The 26,963-nt window shown below is 34.2% G+C and overlaps 1 protein-coding gene across 3 annotated transcripts in view; it reads left to right on the top strand.

The window, feature by feature from the left end:
• The window catches only part of LOC149806892 (uncharacterized), a 227,810-nt gene that overhangs the window by 169,479 nt on the left and 31,368 nt on the right, over positions 1-26,963 (top strand). For 2 of the 3 annotated variants that reach the window (XM_089959185.1, XM_089959176.1), the window contains exons 14-16: positions 3,693-3,782; positions 13,440-13,556; positions 20,378-20,464. In XM_089959185.1, coding sequence (XP_089815311.1) covers positions 3,693-3,782; positions 13,440-13,556; positions 20,378-20,464 — 294 coding nt within the window. Of the gene's footprint in view, positions 1-3,692; positions 3,783-13,439; positions 13,557-20,377; positions 20,465-26,963 lie in introns of those variants that run through there. The other variant, XR_016421237.1, reaches the window with a different exon arrangement.

Here is a 26,963-nt window from a genome sequence, read left to right as displayed (position 1 = left end):
CAATGATGAGTTCTGAAACAATTGCGTCAGTACGTGTTTTATGTGACATTTATGCTGCACTGCAACAGGTGGTTGTAAATACAAGTTAGGTGTATGGATGTAATTCTTTGACATGTCCTATAATTCTTGGGTGGTTTTGTCATTTTAAAGATCATTGTGAATAAATGGAAGATGACCAACTTTCTGGAAGATCATTGTCTATGATTGGTGAGTAGGATGCTCACTTTTGTCCATGATTGTAAGTTGAAAATAAGATGTTGACTTTTTGAGTTCAGTATCTTCAGTAATGGACTCACTTCAAAATTTATTCGAATTTTCCATTACAATGACTCATGTTTAGGGCAAGTGAAAATGGGCATAAATAAAGACTTGGCAAACAAATAATTCATTTCTGTTTTAGTCTGTCTATGGAATCCATTTGATCAAAATCAACAGTTGTACTTAGATATAGTTAAAGAGGAATTATGTAAATTTTTCATTGAAATTACAGAATGCTTTTTGACACTTGGAATTAATACATTATTTTGAATTATTGTGATGTCATTCAGAGAGATTCTGGATTGCACCAGTGTGGTAGATCAGGACATTCAAGACCATTGGAATTCATTCTGAACATTCTGTATTTTTAGACGTGTGATAGTAGATTTAGGCTTATTTAGGATTTAATTCAAAATGCTGTAATTATCTCAAATGTTCACTTTGTTTCTAAAGAAATAAACAGCTTCTTGATTTTACTTTAAATTGTTGGCTTCATTTTTGATTTCTTTTTTAATATAAAACCTAGTGTCGTAACACTTGTTTGTTCATACTTCCTCCAAATGGATGGTCTTATCAGCATGGGGCTTTCACCAGAAGACTTTTTATGATGTCTAGTTGGTCCTAAATGAAATGGTGCTGATCTGATATATGGCTGCCAATGTGTCTCATTTGAAAATCTTAAAACTCAGGAACATCAGAGATGGTTTAAAATTCGGCAGCTAAAAAGAAGAAATGGTCTTGAATTCTTGGAAATTCTTTTCAGATAGTAGAGCATCAGTCCCTCTCTTGTTGTTCTTGTTGGGGTATTTTAAAACGGAAATTCAGATTTACTTAAGAATTGTAACCAATTTCTTGATGCCATAAAAGCATGGGTCATGAATACTTATTACCGTAAATGCTTCCATGCTTCCGTTGAATAATTATCAGAAGCAGTGTTTTTTCAGACTGTATGTTCTGTAAATGTAATCGCTTTTTATACTGCAGAAATGAAATAGAATCAGTGTGTATCATTTACCAAAATGAATAAATCCAAATAATCATCTTAAAAACAGTTTTGTTAACTTTCAAACATTTTTGGTATTTTTTTAACTGATTTCCATTGTTTACTATAAAATTGAATGGTATTGACATACAAAACCCTTTAGAGTTCCAAAGTTTAGTGGTATCAATATTTATTCCGAAATATATCTTCATGTAGTTGTAGATTTGACAAGTTAGATAAAGTTGAAGTACTTTTCAGGGTGTTCCAACATATTTTTATTGACCATCCTTAATTGTTGTTTTATTTTGATGAGAGCCTATATTCTACTCAAAGGTCAGTGATCAGGCAGATGATTTAATTGATATCCCCCCTCTGGGAACCTTACTGACTGATTTGAAAACAATGAGCTTTGAGTTATTCAGTGGAACAAATTGTTTTATGTTGATTCGCACCATAACAAAGAAGAGGGAGAGAGAAATATGATAATATTACCATACTTGCAACAAAAATGAAAGGTTTAGACAAGGAAGGTTATATTAAGGAAGATTCAAGAACTTAAAGATATATTTCAGATTTGATAATTTGCATAGTTTCATTCAGAATCAGCCTTTGATCAGACTTTGGAGGAATGCTCTTGCTGATGTTTTTGGCTCATGGATAAGCAGAGTTTATGAGAGGGCTTGTTATTCATCATCCATTATTCACAGCTCTATCCATTAGAACAAGGTTGTTATCACTACTCTTCCAAAACTACTCAGAGGATTGCCATGAAACTTGACACACTCTTTCATCCCAAGGTCTAGATGACCTTCAGTGAAAATGGTCCATTTCATCCATACAATATGGCCACCATAGTCTCAACTTTGAAAATCTTCTTGATGCTAATCCATCTGAACAGATGGTCATATCAACATAGGGTTTTCACCAAATGGCTAATTATGATGTCTGTATGGTCCTAAATTAAAATGGTGCTGACCTGACATCCTGTATGGCTGCAATGCCAGCCCACTTGATAACCTTGTTATCACTACTCCTGACTGGAAATTCATTCAGTTTCGCTCTCACCAGAATTCTTTTTATGATGACTGGTTGGTCCTAAATGAAAATGGTTCTAATCTGGCAGTCATTATGGCCACTATGACAGCCATCTTGAAAATCTTGTTGTCACTACTCCTGGATGGATGATCATACTGACACTGAGTTTTCACTAAAGGATTTCTTATACTGTGTAATTGATTATAAATGAAAATATTGCATTGGACCTCATATAGCTGACATGACAGCCATCTTGAAAGTTTTGTTATCACTACTTCTCAAGAGAAAGTCATATCCTAAAATGATGCTCTACAGTTTCATATTCTGCATAGACTTAGATTTGTAAGGAAAAAGAACTGTTCTCACTGGTTTTCCAGGCTATTTAAAAAATACCTTGCATGGCAAATCTTAGGTATTGTTAAAATAACTTGAATTCCCATTATTTTAGTGTATGATTGATGAGTGTAATTTTGGGTTATTGAGTACAGAGCTTAGTCTTTCTTCAAATGTGCAACTTTCAAATAAATGCTAGCTTCGCCTTGTCAATTTCACTTCCTGGACTTCAAAGGTAAATTGTAAAAATAAGAGTTGGAGAGAGAGAGAGGGTGGGTGGGTGGGTAGAGAGAAAATATGGCAACACTGAGAGAAAGAGAGAGAAACATGGCAACACTGACCTGTCACCAGCAGTGATTTGGAAAGGAGTGGAAGCAATCAGGTTATGCTGATGTGCCAGCAATTTGAGATTTGAGTTCAAACAGTTGCTCAGTTCTATGATGAAATTTGTTTTATTAGTATAACAGAATTTCTAATTGCATTTTTGTAATTAAACTTCTAGAGAAAGTGTATCATAAAAATGTCATGTTCAGTTTTATTTTGTTTATGTAATTGACTAAATTTTTATATTTTACATACGGGGGCTTGTTTTGTTCTGTTCTATATCTTTGCTCAGATCTCATTTATTTCCATCAATTAATTTCTTATTTTATTTTATTGTTTGCTTGATGTGGGCAGATTAACACTGTGGTCAATCATAACCAAAGTACCATTAACAGATGAGGGGGATCATATCACCCCACCCCCTCACAGTGTCTTTGAATGGATTCATAATAATCCCCAGATAGTGATATAGTCCATAAATATTGAGTACATTATAATTCCAATGAATAGTTTAATTAAATAAATCCTTGCAAATTAAAAACTGAACAAAACAATAAGACTGATTCTACTTTTGAATTTAAAGATCAGAATGAAGGTGGTATTCAGAACTCAGATTTAGTAACATGTTTACCTTACATGTTATTAGACTTGTAGGCCCAGCTTCTGCCATCAATTACAGACAAGGGTCAATCATACAATATAAATTAAACAGACATGACATTATAATGAATAAACATTTTGCGTTTTGCAAACTTTGCAGGTGAAGGCTTTCAAGGAGTTTGGGTTAGAATACAAGTCATTGCATTGGACAAAGAGACGAAAAAAGAATCCAGAGGATATTTTGTCAAAAGTAAGTGTGAATAATGAGACTGAAGCTTTTTTGGCACTCTACAGTTTCGTATTATGCATAGTGTTAGAATTTTAAAGAAAAAGAATTTCCCCAGCTTTCCTCACTGGTTATACTGGCTATTTAAAAAAGATCTTGTATATCTTAGGTATAGTTCAAAGAACCTTTAATTCCCCTTTTTTTGGTGTATTCTCTATAACCAATATTACATCCATCAATCATATTGATGGGTGTAATATGGGTCATAGAGTGTACAGCTTGGCCTTACTCCAGATGTGTACTTTACAAAAGAGTGCTAGCTCCACTTGGTCATTTTCACTTCCTGAACTTCAGAGGTAAATTGTATAAAAAAAGAGCCGATAACTTTTTTTACATTTTATATATTTGGTAATTCATTCATTGCACTTTCAGAAGCTGGTATTGTCTAGTCTGGCAAAATTAAATTTCCCTATTTTAATAGCTGCTACAGATAGTGTACTTTAGACTAATTCAGGCTGATTTTTTTAACACAAGAGAGCAGTCATTTTAGTTAGCAGTATGCTTAGATCATGTACAATTTCCAAAGAAATGTCAGCCACATTACATTAAAGTAGCATCGAGGTATGCCAACATTCTCTCCACTGTGCATGTTTTAAATGCAAACAACTTCACCCTACATACATCACTCTCTTAAAAGTACATAATAACTGGTGAGTGCCCCCTTTAGGGAAAAAATGTATGGCCATACTGGCTTATACTCAGGGCCTCTCTAAAAGAAGATGAACCCTTTAATACCTGTAGTATCCAAGACAGTACTTCTGGTCAGCTCTGCTACATTTCATCTCTGCCTTACCTGAGACATGCACCCTTGTCTCAGTTAATTCCCCTCACCTGTATATTCCCAATCAGTGTAGGTTGCATGCATAAACATGGAATTCTGCCTGACAGCTGGGATAAATAAAATAAAAAATCATAACCTGATCTTGGCTCAAAGCTATATTCCTAAACTAGGCTGGCTTATAACACATCACTGAGCTGTCCAGGCTAGTGGTTATGGCAACCTTTGCTAAACATAAATGGACAATAATTTTCTTGATTCATTTAGTTGCTTCATAGCTCTATGATCATAAACCAGAAAAGCTTATGGGATGGCCTGTTGTCCATCATCTGCTATTCATCTGTCCATTTGTGCAGATTTGTTATTAATACTGCTTCTAAGCTACTTAAATGTTTGCAATGAAACTTAAACACAAATTCATCCCAAGGCCTAGTTGATCTCAGTGAAAATGGTGTCACTAGGACATCCAGTATGGCTGCTACAGTGACCGTCTTGAAAATCTTGTTGTCACTATTCTTCTTTAAATGATGAATATTTCAACATGGTGTTTGGTTGGTCCTGAATTAAATTAGTGCCGGTCTTATATCCAACATTACTACCACAGTTGTGAGTTTTAAAATCTTGTTATTGCTATAGATATCAGAAATGTTTTCCAAGCTCAGCAGTGAAAATAAAGAAACACTCTTTTCAGCTATGCAATAGTGTCAGTTCCTTCAAAGAATTCTTATTACACAATTTTGACCGTTACCTTTTGTTTGCGTTGGCCAGTTCCTCAAAGCTTTTCACAGCAGTATTCTTTTTGCTATTTCAAATATTGTGATTAACATATATCCCCAGAGCAGACAAATAATAATTATGTTTGCCCAAAAGTTAGGAACTGACAAAATTTACTTGAAAAATTTGTCCCACGATGTTTGAAAATGACAAAATACCACTCCCACAAAATGTTGCATTTGATATGAAAATCATTCTTCAAGCTTTCATCAGAATGTCATAAATATGTTTATTCTTCTGTCTTTAACTTAGTTTTTCCTGTATGCTTCTACATAAAATGATCAAAATACACAAGGTAGCAAGTAAAAGATAAGCAGTAAGTGTGGGCCTTACTCTCACTGATAGTAACACAAACTGGCACTACCATGCTTAAAAATCGATTACTCAAAAGTGATTCTTTTAAGTTACTGGTTACTTTGTTAAAATAGTTGTTTAGTGCATAATATTTATGACAGCAACTGTTTTGCTGACTGCTGTTTTCAAGATCTTTGTAATTGTTGATATGCGAACAGTTTTCCAATCTTTTTTCTATCTTATTTTCTCACTCAGGATCATGAAATACATTTGGACTAAAATTGTTGGGTTGTGCTTCTGCTAACATGGTTATAACTTTGTCCTGTATAATTGTTTTCCGAAATCTGTTTAGCTGTCCATTAACTTTTTACCTAAGCAGAAGTATACCTTTTCAGTCAAAATCATAGATTGTTTAGTCAACTTAATTTTGAGTCATAACAGGGTTCATAAACAAGTCACGCTTATTGAACTAACAAACCTGTGGAGAAGTTTTTTATTGTATATGAATATTGCAAAAAGTTTGTCATTAAAAAGAAATTATGACATGAATTGTCCCAAAACTCTATATACATAAAAAAAACTTATTTGTAATAATCATTTAGGCTGACACAAGTTTTATGGTGTCCCATCATATATAGAGGATCTCAAATGGGTAATATTTTAATACTGAATTTATGAAATGAGTTGAATAATGTCCAACTTTTGTGAGCCTTGGCTCGCAAAACATTTTTCAGTGAGTTCCATAAATTTAATATTGAATCATTACCTATTTGAGATTCTGTTTATCACATATTTTTTAAATATTTTATTGTTACAAATTGATAGAAAGAAGAAGAAATAATTTTGTTCTTTCTGACTCAGACAATGTATCTTACATTTGTTGCACTTAACAAAAAAGTATCAAACTATAGTATTTTTTTGGCAGTTTTATAACCAATATAGTTAAAACAGATTTTCTTTAACAAATTAGAATCAAAAGAGTAATTGTCCTTCAGAAAGAATTGAACAGTTGACTCAGAAAACTTCATTTCTCAACACATAACGTGTATAGGAATTTCGTGTGATGTCTCATATTTTGATTCATTTATGTTTGCACTGGATGTTTTGGATGTTCATGTAAAATGACTATTATTGGATGAAGAAATTCCATATTTACTGTAATGTATTTGTGACCGGATATTTGCATTAGTTGATTTGGAACAGGAGACAGTGGAATTGCATAACATAAGAGACATTAGATCATCTGAGTTATTTTACTGTGTAAAATTACTGTAGTTTGATAGGCTTAATGGTCTGTCAGTTGAAAGACTGGTCGATGTTTACATTTTTCTGTGAACAGAGGTGAGTTTATTCGATTCTAGAAGTTAACATTTAAACCACTCTTTTATATAGGACGAATTCCTTGTTACAGGATTACCGCTCACCCCTCCCCTCATGCACACTATAAATGGACAAATACCCTCAATTGTATTTTGTTGTTGTTGTTTGGGGTTTAACACCATTTTTCAGCACATGGTAATACATGGCATAACGAGCCTCAGTGGGTTAAATTTGCAATATTCACAAAGACCTGACCATTTTTTTCTCAATTCACTTTGGTTAGTCTCTTTGAAAATGGCCACCAAAATATTCATAGCAATAGTAAAAAGAAAAAGTTCCATAAGGCGGGTTAAAGCAAATTTTCTCACAGTCACAGCCAATCAGTAAAGAGAATACTGTGCAAGAATTTCATGGGCTTATTTTGGACCAGTCAGAAATACATAAAATGATATGTTAACATGTGGTAATATAAAAAATATTAAACTGCACACACTATATATAAAGTGTCCAGACTGTGTGATAATCAGTGAATATGGTAATTGTATATAAGTTTTATCTTTATTAATAATCAATAATGACCAACATTTCTTATGTGAAAATAACATAAAAATTGACAGCTGGTCCAATGAATTGAAACTGGCATATGAAAAATAGTAGCTATAATATAACTACTTTTATTACTATGACTATTAAACAAATCGTCATTGTTTGAGAAAGGAACCTGAAATCTTCAGATGCATGTTGAAATTGTTGCCCCACAGACATTAAGAAAGACATCTTATATTGAGTAGTTGATCCTAATTGAGAACGATGCTAATTAGATCTCCAGTTTCATGGCCATGATCAGGGGCAGATTCAGAATTATCATTTAGGGGAGCTGTAAACAGATAGGTGAGGGATCTGTAGAATAGGATAATCAGTGGGGTCCCATTGGGTGTAGCCCCCAGAATCTCTTACAGTTTAAGCATTTCTTTGGTATAATTTCTGCCATCTAACTGTAAAGGAAACTTACTCCTGGAAATGTTTCAGTTGTTTCATGCTGTTTGGGGGTTGGGGGGACATGATGACTATGCCTCTGATGGTTGCCATCATTACTTCTTCCCCAAATTTGATAGAAATTGCAACATGCTATAAAATGCAGCTGGTTCTGCAGGCCTACGCTATGGCCACCATTGTAGCAATATTAAATATCTTGTTAAAGTAATTTCTTATGAGAAACTTCTTACAATATCTAGTTGGTCCTATAAATATGGGATTCTCACTGAGAAACTTCTTACAATATCTAGTTGGTCCCATAGACATGTGGTTGGCACTGAGAAACTTCTTACAGTATCTGTTTTTGGTCCTATAGACATGTGGTTTGCACTGAATAACTTCTTACAATATCTAGTTGGTCCTAGAGACATAGCGTTCACCCTGTGAAACTTACAATATATAGTTGGCCCTATAAATATGGGGTTCTCACTGAGAAACTTCTTACCATATTGTTATGCATATTCAGTTTAATTATTTGTCTGGTAGTTTTAAATTGTTTTTATTTCGTTACATGCTATTGTAATGTAACATTTTTTACTGGGTTTGACCTTGTCCAAAACTGAGTTCATTTCTGCTTGACCTGATTGACTTTTGTTTTATTTTTTTTTATTTATTTCATTTATATAAACAACTAAAAATGGCTTCATTAGATTCTATGTGTATGAGCTGATTGACCAAATTATTATTTAAGTAAACATCTTTTTTTAAAATCTGTGGGTAATACATGAGTGTGTGTTATACTTGGACACATGTTATATTAAATAAATAACAGTATCAGCATGTGGTTTTCACCAAAACACTTCTCACTTTTTGCAATTGGTCATGAATGAGAAAGATGCCAATGTCACCTCTCAAAATGTGAAAACTTTTGGGTCAGCTACTTTAGTGATATGTTGGCCATACCAACATTTAAGTAGAAAACAAACTTTTTGCTTGTAAAATATGGCTACTGTATACAAATTATTTTGACCTCACCCACAGAATTTCTGCCAGAAAATCTTTAGCACTCTGGTATTTAATCTTGACATGTATTTAATCGCATTCCAATGAATAAGCTGATTATCAGCATATTGAATCTTGACTTGTATTTAGTTCTGTTCATTACTTGTCTCTAGTTGCATTCCAGTCCAAACAGTCATATCATGGATTTCTGGAAATTCTTTTCAGAAAGTATAGCATCAGTCCATTTTAGGGACACTTGTTTCCATTATGTTACTTTGGAATCAGACTAGATTTAGATTTGACATGATAATTTTGTTATTTGGGATTCAGGACATGGGTGATATACTGGTGATACAACATACATTGCAGGTTTTAGGATGTCCACTTCTCAGAAATCAATACATTGACCATGCTGTTTGAAAAGATGTGGTAATTACATTATTACATTATCAAGGTCAAGTCTGGAAGAGACTGGACATGAAATTATGTCATTGTGTCTTTTGTCACCTAGAAATTAATCAATATGAAAAATTGATATACAGTTTAATGGTCACAATAACAGTCCTGTGAAAGACAAAGTCAGTGAAAAATATATGGGACATTAGTTAGTCAGTTGAATTTATCAACTGCTGTAAATAGGCAAGCTTTCTGTTGTGGAAAGCTGATCTTGATAATTGCACAAGACTGAAAAAAATCTCTTGACTGTATTCACTTTTGTTTGTTGTGATCTCCAATCTGTGCATTTAATGAACTTTTATAAATTTGTTAGTAAATTATAGTTAATTTTTGACAGGATAATTTTTCCATACTTTTTTTTATGTGATGATCTTCTTTGGGGATAGTTATTCAGCTGAGCATAATGCAAGAAAATGTATACTAATCTATACATTTAAAAATTATTTTGGATTGCTTTGACTCCTGAGTATGTAAAAATATCAATCAAAATCTGAAATACTCCAACATTTCACAAGCAGTCATCACTTTTCCTGTCATTTTACTGGCCAGAGAGTTGTAGATTATTGTCAAATCCTTAATAAGCTACCGTTTCAAATGTTTATTACCTATACCTCAATTTCACCAGAAAACATTCATAAGATGTATACTCCCTGATGAAAATAAATAGCAGTTACATTATGCCTGTTAAGTGATCAAGAACTGTATATGTTTGGAGGAATGACCAAGTTAAACCATCTACATGTACTTGCTTATAAGTTTTGTCCAACTGCAAACTGCAAAGACCCAGATCTGCTTGCACATAATGCACTGGTAGATCTGAGTCAATACAGTTTTGTGAGGACCAATCAGGACACCAAAAAAAATGTAGACCTTCATATATTGGTGCATCATGTTATGGCAGATCGTGGTCTATATTATTTGCAGTTGGATTGACTTGTAAGCAAGTATAGAAGGTACATATCAAACAGTGATGAAACAATATTTTAAAATCAGTTATACATAACCTCTTGCTGCCTGCTCTTATTTCAACCATATAATGAGAATTCATCCTTACATAACGTGATTTCAGAATTTTCATTCTTTTTTGGACATCCTGCATCATTAGGACATTCTGGGTCACTCTCCATAGAAGATTGCCTTCACTTTGAGCATACATTGTGAATAGAGGGTTTTCTTTCATGGTGCATCAATCTTACAATACAATATTTCCATTAGATCCAATATTATTCCTATATAGAATTCTCTCTCTCATTATTTGCAATTTTTGTTATGTTTTTTGGTTTTTTACTTCATAACCTTGTATTTAGGATACAATCTTCCCACCCCAGTTGCCACTGAGAAATATTTTATTCCTTTTTCAAGCTCAAGTAGGGCCATGTAATATATAAATTGCTCTTTCTATGCTCAGATTATGTTTTTTGCCACTTATATTAGTAATAAGTTACACTTATATCTCTCTTGGGGGTTGGCATGTATGAACCTATAATAAGCAGTTCAGATTCACATTTTAGACAGTTTCCCTTCAATCAGGTACCTGGGTAATTGGTTGTTAGGACTGACTTGTACCCGGTAGAACTTTCCCAAAATTTTGACATCTCTATGTGGGAGTAGTTGCCATCCACATATTAAGGTCACTGCAAGCTGTTTGTCCTCTAACATTTTGGCATTTGATTGATCCATAAACGGCCAGCTAGAGTCCCTCAAAGTAGATCTGTCTCATTGTTGGTCCACATTCTAGCATACTGGAGTCCACACAGGGACCCTCTGAATGCAGAGACTTCTCTCACTCTGGATTTCCACAATCATCTGATTCATGCTGGACTAGTCAGGCCCAGTTTCTGGCCAGAGTTCTCATGCCCACCCTCTAAACCCAGCTCATGTCTGTTCACAGATGCATTATATTCTGGGTGGGGCACTCATCTTGAGTATAAATTACTATTTCTTTGGGGTTCTTGATCCAGGAACAATCTGCCCTCCATGTTAACAATTTGAAAATGAGGGCAGTTTTTCTAGCCCTTCAGGGGTGTGCCAGTAAAATAATAGGTCACTGTATGATGGTCTTTGATGATGACACATCAGTAATAGTGTACCTCAGGTGATAAGAGACACACATGCCCTTTCTCTCTTTTCTGGGAAGGGATTACCCTCTGAGTTTGCCACACTCATCAGCCTCACACCAGACTGTCATATTCAACTACACAATACTAAAGATGATATATTACTGCTATTTAATTGTAGATTGCAGTGGGTAAATTAATTTTAATGATGTACTACTTACTGTTTGCTATTTCCTGATTTCCTCCTCCTGCTCTACACTAATGTTCCACTGGTTTAATGGTCATATCCTGATAAAGAATAAAGGATATTGCTCAGGAGCCAGAAGCTATAGGCTTCCACTTAAGAACATTCTGGTGTCATCCTGTCGGAGGATAAATTCTCATCATATGGTTGGGGGTACTTTTCATCCAGAAAAAAATAAGCTTAAACCACACAGTAGCAACAAGTAAGTATTACATAATTAATATTAGTTTTACACCACCCCACAAAAGAAACACATGTTACCATTGGTCACTTTACATAGAAAATCTTAGGGTAACAAAAAGTAAAATCCCATAAGAACATGTGTGAGAAAGCTTGCCAGTAGCTTCTCTTGGGTTGGTAGTTCTTTCCAGGGTTTTCCTGGGTTCTTCCTCTACCAATAATACTGGCCACCATGTATAGCCTATCGTGTGCTGAAAATTGGCATTAAACCCCACAACAACAACAACCATTACAACAGATAAGTGGCAAACAACATATACCTGACCTTCTTGAGACTAAAATGGTAGCTAGAGATGTCAAAATCAAATTAAAAAATTATTAATGTAAATAAAGACAAGCAAATTTATGTGTTCAAATATATGTATGTTCAACTTAATTGTATGGTACTTTTGGTTTGTATATATGAAGATAGGATCACTGGTAAATTAAATGCTATACAGTAAAACATTGAATATATGGACATCACTTTTCTAGACTTGTTCCAATGTAGTGTCACCCAAAACTACAGGCTTTGTTTGATATAAATATATTGGTTCATATCGAGACAAGTATTTATAGAAATAACCAATTATCAAGACAGCAGATTATGCAGACAACCAATTATCAAGAGAATCAATTATCCAAACTACCAGTTGTCATTATCCGGACAAAATGAGAGTTTCCTCATGGGTCTGAATAATTTATATATTACCACACTCTTCAGGAAACTGCATTTTCCAGTCTTTTTGTTGTACCAGTTTTATTTTATTTCAAAGGCACAAGTTCAGTTCCCATCAACAAATTCCCATTGTCAGATCAGCTGTACTGTGAGATAAAACACCAGATCCCTTGATTTCATGGATGTACCACAAATATTAAGACCCCAGTGGAAAAGGATGAACCCAAATAAGTAAAATGGGTCTCCCACCAAGGATGAACCCAAATAAGTAAAATGGGTCTCCCACCAAGGATGAATCCAAATAAATAAAATGGGTCTCCCACCTCTTTTTATGCACATCAAGTAATTTAAGTCTCAACAGAAATTATTTTTTTCTTTGTAACCACAAAAATTATACCAACATAAAAAGTTGAATGAATTGACAATAAATACATTTTCAGTTTGATTTGTGTTTTTTTATGCTGGTCACACTGCATTAGTGAAACATGAGACAACATACAGTAAGTGGTGGACTTGCATTATAGAGTATCACTAGTTCAGCAGCTGTGTCATTGACAACATTAAGATTCAGTATCTTAAGCTTTTGCAAGTCACATTTAAATTACATTATAATATATGCTACAGGCATGATATACATTCTAATTACATCATAAGATGTGCCTAAAGGCATTGCACTAAATTCTGCAGACCCTTTTAAAATATGGTTAAATTATATATATATATATATATATATATATATATATATATATATATATATATATATATATATATATATATGTATATATATATATATAACTTCATATCCTAAAAATTGTATTTGCAGCTAGATGGAGACCAGTTAGTGCTGTTTTTGGAGGAACTCTTAAAAGAAGAACATATTCACCATCACTTGTTGTCTTGTCTCCGGCCTTTCTACAGCCTCCATACCTCTAATGCTGATGTAAGTTGTCTTGCCTCAGGTCATTCTACATTCTCTGTACCTCTAATGCTGATTAAGTTTAAGTGAGTCTTTGCCCTGTATTCTAAATGACTTTATGCCCATACTGCTTGCCCAGTATTCTTGATGATTGTATGCTCATACTGTTTGCCCAGTATTCTTGATGATTTTATGCCGAATGTATTTACAAACCAGATGTGTTCACTGTATGGTGATAACTCAACCTGAAACTTAGACATTCCTTTTTTTCTTGAGTAGATAGACTTTTATAGAGAGATTTCATTTGTTTGACAAATGGAAACCCATATTTCTTGGATACCATGGATAGGTTTTTTTTAGAATCTGTTTCTGAAATCCACCTTTGAAGTCAGATTTTCAGAGTTGTTGACATATGTGCATGAGTTCATTATCATCATCAAAAATTCAACTACTGTAGTTAAAATGCTTAAAAACAGCTGGCCATAAATTCTGATCCAGAATACCCACAAACTCCTCAGGCATAAGGGTTCTATGAATACAATAGCAGTACACTCTCAAAACATCACACTGGTTCAGATAACAGGGTTATGTTGTTTTGTATACCAAAACAACATGGTTTTTCCACAGTAACTTTGTTCTAGAGTACCAGTAAGTTCCTTTACCAAATTTGTTTGATGGCATACACTTTAGCATAAAATAAAGAAATCTATAGATTTTGGGGTCCAAAGCACAAAAGTCACTGTAATGGTGTCTGATAATCTAGTGTTGTAGTTTGGGGGTAAAAAAATATGTTACATTAATATATAAACTGAAATCTTGTTTGTGATTTGTAATTAAATCATTGTTGTAATAATAATAATGAGTGATTCTGCACTTATTCTGGAATCTCATATGGCTGAATTAGCTAGACAATGACTAGACGCTATTAAGAAATATCTTCCAGTACATGATTCTGTCAAACAGCAGCTGCAACAGCATCACAAGGCTCATCTTGAATTTACAGAAGGTACAGAACAGTTATTTAAAACAATTGTCAAACCAGCCAAAGAACTCTTGGGACATTACCTGCTGATATTGTTGGCTGTCTTCAACCCCCTCCACCGCCACCAGTTCAGCCACCACCCATGGTTCAACTACCAAAACCACCAAGAGGTAGAACCAACGTAATAGATAAATATATTGATGATGGTATTGGAGCCATCAAGGATCCAGACCAAGCACTTTATATTGCTGGGTTTGGATGGCATGAAAAAGAAAAATATATAAAACCTGAATATACTAAAACTTTAAGTCATGGTGATTGGCATAAATATATAAAGACAAGCAATATTAGGAGGGTTGATATTGTCTGGAGAGTTTTAGGCATCATCAACGATAACATCCCGTTATGGAAAAATCATAGACTCAAGCATATCAATTGCGAGGACCAGAACATGAACAGAAATAGCTGGCATCAGACGATGATGCCGCAACAAACAAAAAAATATGTGGACAACAGCAGTGCCGCAATCAGTACCATGTTAATAACAATGCGTGATAAATTAACCATGTTGCGATCTGTGTATGAAGTTCATGTAGGTGCATTTATGAATTTTTGCAGAAACACTCTGAGATTTAATAAAATCAAAAAAGATTTCTTTGGAGCTCCAGTGGTGTTAAGCTCACTGACATGGAGAAAGAGTTAAAAAAAATAGATTTGCATGGGTGTAATTTATACAGCTCCGTTCATCAATACATTGTACACGGTGGGGTCTGGTTCAGCAGCATGTTCAAAACAAAATAACACAATCAAATATATTGCTGAGGTCACCAGGGTCTTGAAGCATTCCGTGTTTAGGTCTGCAAAAATTTAAGATCATTACATCATTTCCATGATGCCATTTCACCGATAGGTTTTCCAGAACTGTGTCGGTTGTGTTAAATCAAAATACCAAGGAAATATTCATATTGGATCCAGAAGACAAAACTTAACCGCAATGGCATATTGGTGGTGTCTAGTATTTGTCGCACAAACACCTCAATAGATTACTTAGTATATAAGATAGAGCAACAATGAATCCCACACAATCTTACAGATATAATCAAGCATGTATGTGGAAGGCATCGCTAAAAAAAAGTTATCGATGAGCATATGACATAACAAAAAAAATTACTGAGACAAGAAATCATCATTATCAACAATGTTGTGTATGCAGTGTCCTCACAGGTCACTGGAACAACAGCGTTAATTGGTATGTTATCAGCGATGCACATGATATCGCCTGTGATTGGAATCATTATCGCTGTTGTTGTTGGAGCTGCTGGTACCCTAAATATTATTGCAGAAAAACTTTCTAGATGTGTTGGTAAGAAATTACATGAACACACAGAAATAACATGGGTTTAAATGATGGTGTAATATCAGATAGTGAATTTGCTACAATTAGGGATATTTATTATTCATATCACAAGAACCCAATAGCCGCACAGGCAACAATGTTCCCCACAGCAATGTTGCCATCAACACATGTAGAATCCACCATATAGGTAATAATGACCACAGAAATAATGACACAGCTGGAGCAAATTATTACTAACACAACACCGACAATCACCACAATGATATCAGCCACATCAATGCAGCTGGAATTTGATATTGTTTTTCCAACTCCAATAAAAGCACCTTTAAGTCAGTCAGCTGAGATTGCACTGGGACTACTAAAAGTTTATTATAGTTGGCCAGATATCAGAGCAAAATCATTTGGTGGATTAGACAATTCAATGGTATTCGCTTGATGAAAGTGGCCAGACCTTCCCAGACTGGAAAGTCATCAGGGGTTTCTTATCACTGAAATAACGCATGAACATAAAAACACCAAAAAAATGATCTGAGAAGGCTTTTTGAGCAATGTATACTCGAAGATCCAAATGATGATCTTAAACAAAAAATTAATTTGACAGTACAGCATCTGAACAGGTGAGGTCCAATGCTGAAATCTTTAAAAAACTGATAGAATTAGTAATTCATTATGGGGGAGGGTTTGAAAATAGGAGAAGTAAATCTACCTTTAATTAAAGAAGGCATGGCATACACTACCAAGGTTGAACATCATTCAAATGCAGCAATATCTCAATGGCTGATAACTCACGAATATTCTCCACAAATCACTGCAGCATCGGGCAAAATAAGAGACCCTCCAGATATTCTCAGAGATAACGATCCAACAGGTAGCGGTTGTTATATATCACCTGGCATTGTCAATATCAATTAACAAAATTTAATTTATCACACGTGTTGTTTTACCAGGACCATTAAGATAAACCATTTTATGTCTTGTGATTGGATCATTCACTGATGGACTCAGAATTGGTTGTGATAATTTATGGTTGCAGTAATACACCACTGGAGGTTTAACATCAGCTGATTCCGAATAATTACATGTTTGCTCGAGCTCTATTCTCCAATGACCCCAACGTATGTTGGCTAAGCCAACAGTAGCATCCTTGATGCCATCACCAGTGGCACAGCCACTAACATCTTCGATGCCATAAGTAAATGATTTCACAAGATCCAAATATACTTATATTTAAAAAATTCATGACGACTCTAACAGCATCAATTAGAAATCTGTTGATCATCGATAACAGGTTTATTGATGAACATGCAAGCATCAAAGATCTCAAATGAGTCAACTGCGGCGAATCACCATCTTAGTAACTAGTAATTCACCTATGTTGATGCTAGCAGTGGCTCTGCCACTGATATTGTTGATATATTTACCACAATTTTTTTCATCTTGTGTTGGAGACATTCTTTCAGATAAAGTACACCAGATGGTCGCACAAACTAATCAAATGTTGATTCACCATCGTCATCATTGGTTCCATCACTGTGAAATAGCCACACCGATACAGGGTCGCACTTACTAATATTGTAAATCTCTTCAAAAATACCTGGTTTAGAAATTGTGTCCACTGTGACAACGCTGTTATGTCATCATGATTCTTTAACAGGGTTGAGTTTATGATGGATAATCCATGTTGGACCATCTTGGATATCATTTTTTACAATAAACTTTGTTCTGAACAGATATCGTTTTTCGTCTGCTTGTCCATCATTTATGGTGGAATCAATAAAAATACCATTGTGATCTATCCAGAATTTTCACCAAACATGGGCAGCACCATCTTAATTAAACTCATTTTTTTTCCTTTGAGGTTAACCATAATTTTATCTGATCTCATAAATTTTCTTGGGCAATTTTTGACTAGGGAATTCTGGTTTAATCCCAGTCGGATTCAAATACAGTTCCCTCAATTGTTTTGCAGCTGACCACTTTCTCATTATATTATTAAGAAAAATATTTTTCTTTAACATGATTTTATATAAAAAGCAAGTAACTTTTCTAATTAAACATCAGAATATTATATAATAATGTCAGTAGGATAAAATAACTGGGAGATGATCAGATTAACAACACCATGTGGAAGCCATGGGCCAAAGTCATGAATGAAATGTGGAGTTGGTGTCACAGGAAACACAGAGCTTTGTATATCATGTGGTGGATGAAAATAATGTGCACTGAAAAGAATTTACGAAATAAAAAATGATGATGATGATATTTAAAAAAAGGACGCCAAAGATTATCTCGACAGACCACTAAAAAAAAAATATAATCAAGCAAATCATTGTGATCAGACACTGTCAGCTAAAGAAACAAATTGATGTTGTCAATAAAAACGGCTACATCTTGGTCACAGTTTGAATAGCTGGCAGTCATAAAATAAAAAGTTATCTGTTGTACAGATTTCTTTATGAATGTTTCAATGGTGCGATAGATGATGGTCTCATTATCAACCATATCAACTATGATAGAACAGATAATTGTTAGAAAACCTGCAGGCAATCACATTGAGTGAAAATAGCAAATGAGCAAAAACTGGAAAACAAAAAAAAACACGGGGTCAGTTAGATCAATAAATTTAGAAACAACAAAATAAAGAAATTTCCTTCAACATATTCTGCTGGAAAATATTTAGATATTCACACTAATTCAGTGCACTATGTAGCAAATGGTAAAACTAACCTGGCTACATCAAAATTGTTTGATCAGAAAATAAAATTTACTTATATTGATCAAAAACATCTTTTCTATAACAGATTTCATACAGAGTTCAGATTGACTTTTGGTAACAAAAAAAGTCAGCATTTTTTTTCAGGCCCATAGTGCAGCATGGAGGCCTCGTTGACTGGTGGTAATTTGTATCATTTTTGTCATGGAATATCTTCAGTTTTTTGTAGGCCAGATTACAGCATTGAGGCCTTAATGGGGGAATCCCCCATCAAAGCTGACAAACTTTTTTTTCAGCTGGCATACCTCCTCCTGCTGCTTAAACATCGCAAGCATATAAAATACTGTTCAGGATACTCTTGTTTTGGGGGGTTTCTTTTGCCATTTATTTTCCCATCTTGACTCGGCACTATGTGTGTTTCATCTGAAAAAATAACTGTAGCCAATTCATTTACTGGTACCATCCAATGCAGCATTGATTGACACCATGTCTGTTGTTCTAACCTTGTTCTTTGGAGAGATCATTTGTTTCTTCATCACAAACATTTATATTGGTAATGTTCAGGCTCAAGTGTTTTTAGTAAATAAAGATGCACATAACAAGATATGTTTTCACACATGCACCAAATTACCTCCTTTGCAGTTTGCCATAAACACTATCAAATGTATGCATATTTGGAAAGTCTAGCTTATTTTGACATTTACTTAGTGGACAAAAACCATTTTCAGCTAGGTCTCATTTTATCACAAGTTCACGTAGGACTAATTTCAAAATACAGTTTTTCATCAGTCAAATAAAAAATTACATTTATAGTGATGGGCAACCTGCCAATAAACAAAATTGCAGCTCTGACTATTGTATAAAATAAAGAGTTGACAAGTGAGTCTGGCTTTGAAATAGTATAATGTTAACAGTGTTCTTAATTGCCTTTGTACCTTATATGTTGTAGTACTTCATGTTTATATTATTCCAAAGGCTTATCTTTCGAAAGGGGAGCCTTGGTAGCTGAGTTGCTTGAGCTTCAAACTATAAGGGTCACTGGTTCAATATCCAGCCTAGATCCGCTGCCTCTGTGTGTTCTTGGAAAAAGCACTTAACTCCCATTTTCTCAGCATGATGTAGCCAATAATGTGTTCTTGGGAATGACATTTAACTCCCATTTTCTCAGCATGATGTAGCCAATAATGTGTTCTTGGGAAATGCACTTAACTCCCATTTTCTCAGCATGATGTAGCCAAAAATGTGTTCTTGGGAAAGGCACTTAACTCCCATTTTCTCAGCATGATGTAGCCAATAATATGTTCTTCAAGTCAATGAAAAAAAATATCTTTCAAAAAGGTTTAGTTCAGTTTTTGTTTTCCTCATTTGTAGGGCTTTACCTTAAATCTACACCATATAGTCATTACTGTGCCATTAAAGCCCAATACATACATGCATACATTAGCTGGATTCTGACATTTTGCTTGCTGGAATTTCATTTTTATTGAACGTAATAGTGCAGCTAATTTGTTAAACAATCCTATTAAACCTAAAAACTGAACTTGCATTTTTTGCAAAACTCCATCATAACTAAATATGCTATTATTCACACAGAGAGAACTGACCCTGTATAAAAGGACACGTCTCTGTTAAGGAGAATTTTGTCATGTCCCTTGAATGTTCCTTGTATTTATGTCTTGTTGTATTTGGAATTTTATTCTTTTGCACAAAATCTTGATCTGAACAACCTTTTAGATTTGTTAGCCTTGTTACTGGCATACTTGCTTAACTAACAATGATTTCTTGCTATGCAGGTGCTGCACAGATGGTGTGAGCTTGTAATCAAACACAAGCTGCAGACTAATTACCAAGATGTTTTTTGGTTTCTGGTAAACCATCAGGTATGTTATTATTAATTATTAAAGGATTCAGTGTATGCATAGATCTTAAATTAGCTATGTCCATACAAACATTCTTTGTTTCATTATAATTTAAAATAGGTGCTGTTTAAACTGAACTTGGCTAACCTAATCTAGAAAAATTTCATAATATTTCCCCTTAATTTCTAAGATTCTTCAATGATTATGTCTTAATGCCTTAATGGAATATGCATTATTTTTTATCAATATCAGCTTTTTAGATCACCATAAGACTGCATGAGCTTATGGCATAGTTGGGAGTCAATTAAGCATATTTGTCAAGCAATGTGCATTGTCTCATTCTTATATGAATATTTGCTGTAGTCAGCTTCTCAAAATTACTGGATCAATTTCAGACAAATGAAAAAGAAAGCATTCTTGCATTAAGAAATTCAGGTTTGTGTCCAGTGATGCCAATCTACCATCAAATATTACCACTGTAACTAAAAACAGATAAATGTATAAAACTGCACATGAGAATTTGACCAAAATTGAAAGAAAGCATCCTGGTGTATAGGCATTTCAGATTTGCTGATCTGTTTTCAGATAGTCAGCCTTTACCACAAATAGTAAGAAAAACTTTAAATGATATTCTCTTCTAAAACACTTAAAAGGATTTGATCAGTTTTTACAGAAAGTATTTCTGGCAAAAAGCACTTTCAGATGTGTGTAATAGATGCTGATATATCGTCTATTTAAACCACTCTTCAACAAAAGTGTTTTTTAAAATGCTTTAATATAATTCAAAAGCTGCTTGGTAGAATTTTACCAAGTTTGGCAAAAGGCATCCAGGTGTAAAGATATTTTGGGTTTTTTTACAAAATGATGCAGCTCTGTCATCTAATATGGATGCAGCTACAGTAAAAAGAGAAAATTTCATAACCAGTCAACAGAATTTAAGTAAGTTTGACAGAAAGCTTTCTACTAACCCACATTTGTTTGCTAATGGCTCTTGTATCTGACTTACATGCTTCCTATGGTATTATTTCTAATACCAGAGAAAGATGGACAATTAAATTTTAAATTAATCCGAGCCCCCAGTCGACAGTCTAAGTACATAAATAACTCAAGGTGGAAAGTATAACAATTTAATAAAATAAAACAATTAATTCAATAATTCCTGTGACAATTTCTCATATTCAACTCTTCAGACTATATTAGTCGATAACCTTTTACAAGTTGCCAAATTTGATCACATAAATTTAACAGTCGTAAGAGAGAGAGAGAGTATTTCCATTCCAATGTTTGATCCAATTACTCATCTGTCACTCCTTCTGTTGTCTTTGGTACTCCAGTACCCCTGCTAATGTGCTCTTCTGGCACTTGCGATGCTCACAGTCAAGTGCTCCTTCCACCACTGCACCTCATCCTCTGACATGGCGTCTTCCTCGCACTCTTTGTATCTTTTCACACGTTCCTGCTCTTTGTGAGTCTTACTGCCACTTCCACCTGGAAAGTTTCCTGTAGAGTGTAAAATTAAAAGGGACATGTAATCTGTCTTCCTACTCTACTCTAAGGAAAATTCACCACTTTCTCACAATAATGGGGAATAAATTAACAGGTCAACTCATGCACTCACATCTAAGTATTCCATACACACTTTGTTCTATATTTAATTGTTCTACAATAATATTGTTATTAAAAAGTTTCAAATACCTGCATAAACATCCTTAATTGTTAACTTCTCGATATAGTAAATTATCATCATCAGTAGCAATCATATGCATTTTCCACCCTGTGATTTACAAATGACACATACAAATATATAAAATCTCTTTTATACGTGTGCTTAAGTCCAACAATGGCTAAATGTTCATATACCGATAAGCAAGTACAGTTCTAACACAAATCTCTATAAATTCAGTTATGCATTACGATGCAACATACATGTAGTAGTAAATGACACAATACACTTGGATTTCAGTTCAACAATCTACTATTCGTAACAATGTATCAATCTTACAAATTCCTTGTTTTGAATGTAGTACGCATATTCTGGCAAAGGTATGTTACCTTAAGAAGCCTTCATTCGCGGATCCCAACTTCGAATTCCATGAGAATTTCTTCTCTTTTACTAGCGGCAAGTTTCCCACTTGGAGTACAATCTAAACTTTCTGTGATCCTACCTTAGCTGGGTTCACCCATGTACTAATTTCAAAATGAATTTAGTCTAAAATAACAGATTAATTGCTTAGAAAATCTGCCTTTAATTTTAATATCTTATTTTTGATTGGATATGATCATGTCTCTTTGAAACTGCCTTGCTGGTCACTCTGTTACCCATTTTCCCACAGTCTGAATTTCTTTCATGTCTGAGATGGAAGTCCTGGGCGATTTGCAACAAACATTCTGGCCATGTACACTAGCTCTTTGACTACAGTCTAACAAAGAGTCTAGGTGAATTAACTATTGAAGTATTGAAGATATATGTATACATGGAAGTATCTGCAAATTTTCCCACAATGTGACACTGACTTATATTGATGTCAGCCAGATGAGTGATATCATGCCTAATTAAACCTCATATTCTGTCGTGTGTGTGTGTGAACACAGCATTCTTATCTTGTTTGGATCCAATTTTACCATTTTTCCAAGCAATGTAGAAGTCTGTTACAAAGATTCATTCAGATATCATTTATTTATAATATGGAGTTTTACATTTGCTAATCAAACCAAGTGCTTATAAAATCAGTATATATTGTTCATGCAGACAGGTGTAATGGTAAATTATGGGTAATTTAAAATATACATATTTACTGGGCATGGTGTTATGACTCTAGGGTCTTAAGCTAATTAACAGAAAAAGCAAGACTAATAAGTTCTATAAAATTCAGCAAATAATATAATTCTCCAACTTATGAAATGAAAATTTAAGAGGAATTTACAATATTGTGAATTAAATCCCAAAATAATCCCAAAAGTTCTGTCACTTGTCCAGAAGTATAGAGTGTTCAAAATGAATTCCAATTGTGAATGTGCTGATGTACAAATAGTCTTGAATGTGCTGATATGCTCACAGTCTAAATGTATCTAAGTGATATAATCCAGAATGTTTTGAATGAATTTACAATAATCCCAGAGCAATTTTTTTAGTCCAAAAGTCAATGAACACTGTAATTCCAATGAATAACTTATATAAATAATTCCTCAAAAATTGTAACTGAAAACAACTAAAAGACTGATTCCACTAGACAGATGTAAAAATAGAAATAAATTATTCTGTTGATCACAACATTTATATAAAATCCTAAGTCACAATAAGATGACCTGGATATAAGTAAGTTTCCCATCAAATTCGTAAATAAGGTTTACTTAAACTTTAACAAACAACCTGACACAAATCAGGTACACCATGGATTTTTCCAAGGTTAAAACCAGTGTCCTGAATTCAAATTCAAGGAAATATGTTGCTTACAAGCAGTCATTATCTTAAAATATAATATGCGATCATGGCAAGCAATTACCTGTTTAATATGTTGTTTACAAATGATCATTACAATCCACAATCAATGACAAAAGTAAAACATGCAATATAGATATACATACCACATGGTTATGGGGTTTTTCTGTGAAAATGTCAAAATGTGCAAAGTTTTTATCAATAACATAAGTGTACATTTTATCACAGTGCAAAATATAGCAAAAATCATGCATCTTTGCTAGCTAAGGGTCATTTTTCCACTTTGTTCCACATCAACCCTTTTAAAATATAACTAGCCAAAACCAACTTATATGCTGTCTGATTAGGTGCAGCTGAAAGAAACTGATCCAGTCAGATCCCTTGTTATATTTACATAGGAGAAAGGATAATCATAATGGCAACAACAAGTAGACAACAACACAGGTTGCATTTATGTTTATCCAATGGAAACTTTCATACAGTATTAATTTCAGGTCAGTCAATGTGGCCATCATTGAAGTTACTTTCTTGCATATCTAACAAGTCATGTTGATGAGTTCTTTTTTTTGCTTAGTGCCCCACATTCATCAATTGCTGCCTTGGGCCCTGCATATCCTAGGGCCAGGCCTGGTACTCTTGACTGAGTAATGAGGCTATGAATTATCTCTCACATGACATTCATTCTAGTAGCCCACTGATTAATCTAATCACCCAGCTAGGTATGAATATTTACCTAAACTCCATATGTTTGAGTTAGATAAGCAAACAAACAGGAGCTAATTATTTGATGGAACGTTCTCCTCCAGTTTTCATAAAATGTTCACCCCATATATAAACTTTCTGTCAGTAAGCCTTACTTTTGTCAAGGAAAAAAGGGCAATCATTAAGAAATAGAAAAGGCAATTATTTGTTGGAGCATTCTTTGATCTGCCACCAGTTGTCAGTTAATGTAGTTGTTTAATCAGATTTGTTATATGATCAACTTAGTTTTTTTTGGCTGTTTTTGCATTTTTATTTCTCGAGGCCAAAAGCCAAGTGAGCTTATGATATGGTCTTTTTGTATATCATGCATTGTCTGTCCACTGTCCATTAACAGATGCTTTTGAATACTCTGAAGGCTTCAGATTTCAATCAGATTTTTTACATAAACTTATATTATCTAGACCTCAGATGGATGTGATTATCAGTGAAATCTGTGCATAGTATTAAGGTGGTCTGGCATCAGATTGGCAGACCTTGTGAACATTCTTGAAGCAGTATTTCTGATCAGAATTTGATTACTGTAATTTGGTATGTAAGCTTATATCATCAAGATTTCAAATGAGTTTGATTATAAGCATCATCGGCACATGTTAATGAGGTGATCTTACAACTACCTGGAACTTGTAAATACTATTAAGGCTATATTTATTATTAAGTTTGGTTTTTAAGCTCATATCATTGAAATCTTTGAAAAGTTTACTTTTGAGTAACATACACAAATAGCAACAAGGTGACCTTCATCTGATTGGCTAAGCTTGTAAACACTATATATGTCATATTTCTGGTCAGATTGTGATCAGATTTGGTATGAAAGCTTGTATCAGCACCTTGGTGGGGATCTCATTTGTTTCCAAAGTTATGACCCCAGAGGCTGTTAGTATGGCATCAGGGTGTTAAGGACAGACCCATTATACATACTGACTGCACTGATTAACTTCCCTTATAATGCCAAATAAGTGTGTGTACTTTAAAGATGGGGCAATGAACAGTTCTGAGTTAGGATTAAGGGCCTACTCCCAAGAGACAGGAAGAGATCCAGGGGTAAATGCTGGTTGTTTAAATCATTTGCCTTTTTTATGCTGAGGAAGTGATCCAATATCTCGTCTAGGTAAAAACATTAATTACACTAAACATTTATGGACAAGCTTTTCTTTTGACTCTTCAGTTTCAATACATGAGGGAGTTTGCATTTACAAGCTACCAATTGCCAACTATCCAGTGAGTGATGTCAGGTTTATTTGGGTCTCTTCTTGTGATATAAGCTGAATCCAGACAAGTCTCTTGCAAGTTACAGATCGTAGTATGGCAAGATTGACATGGCAATAATGTTTTGGCAGAATGTTGATTAATGTGTATGTTTGTTGTCAAATGAGCTGGAGCCTATGACAAAATACTGTGTGCAAAGTCACAAGGTCTCAAGTCACACATGTCTGATAGTTTGTTGAAAACAGCATACATATAAGACTTAAGCAACCTAATTCTCATGTACAGTGCAGGCATACTTGTATTTTAGAGTGTTTTTTTAGTTTACTTTAACAGAGGACATAAACAGTACACAGTGTACAGCCTCAGTGAATTTCAGACATTCTTTTATCACAGGTCATAGGTGACAGTCTAGAGTGGTATTAATGGCACCTTTCCCTGTGCATTTACATTATGTGTACATTTACTTTCTTGGTTAAAGTTTTGTATTTAGTTCATGGCCGCATAGTTTTTTGCATTCTGTAGGCTTACTGTTATATCTGGAATCATGAAACTTGATTGTATCATCCCAAATGGAAGTCACTGTGACCTATAGTTCATGCTTCAATAACTTTGATTATATTTTGTTTATTTCTAATACTTCATGCAAAAATCATTAAGCTTGACAATTGTATATTCTATGTTATTACTACAACTCTGCATCAGAATAAGGTCACAGTAACCTAGACTTTATAATCTACTACTGGCTTAGGTTAAGTTTTTGCATTTAGCATATGAACACAGGTTTCTGCATGCTTTATACATACATGTACATCTGCTATCCTAGTCCAGTAAATCAGCCATGCTGATGTTCATACCAGTACAGATGGGGGTGGGTGTTGATTTAATGAATAATACTATTCTATCTAGAGTAATGAAACTTGGTGAGGGGATACACCTTCATTACAAAAGTAAGTTACTATAGACCGTATTTTGCACTTCACTGACATTGGTTAGATTTCATGCTTGTAGTTCATTTTGAAGTCACTGTTCATGTTGGAATGATAAAACTTGGTGAGGGGATGCTTGCATATCCATGTTAGCTCAATGGTCAGGGCATAGGAGTGAAGGGTGGTT

This window comes from Sinohyriopsis cumingii, chromosome 1, assembly GCF_028554795.1.
Source record: "Sinohyriopsis cumingii isolate HCF-2022 chromosome 1, ASM2855479v2, whole genome shotgun sequence".
NCBI classification, from domain to species: domain Eukaryota; kingdom Metazoa; phylum Mollusca; class Bivalvia; order Unionida; family Unionidae; genus Sinohyriopsis; species Sinohyriopsis cumingii.
This window is presented reverse-complemented; position numbering and strand designations above follow the sequence as displayed.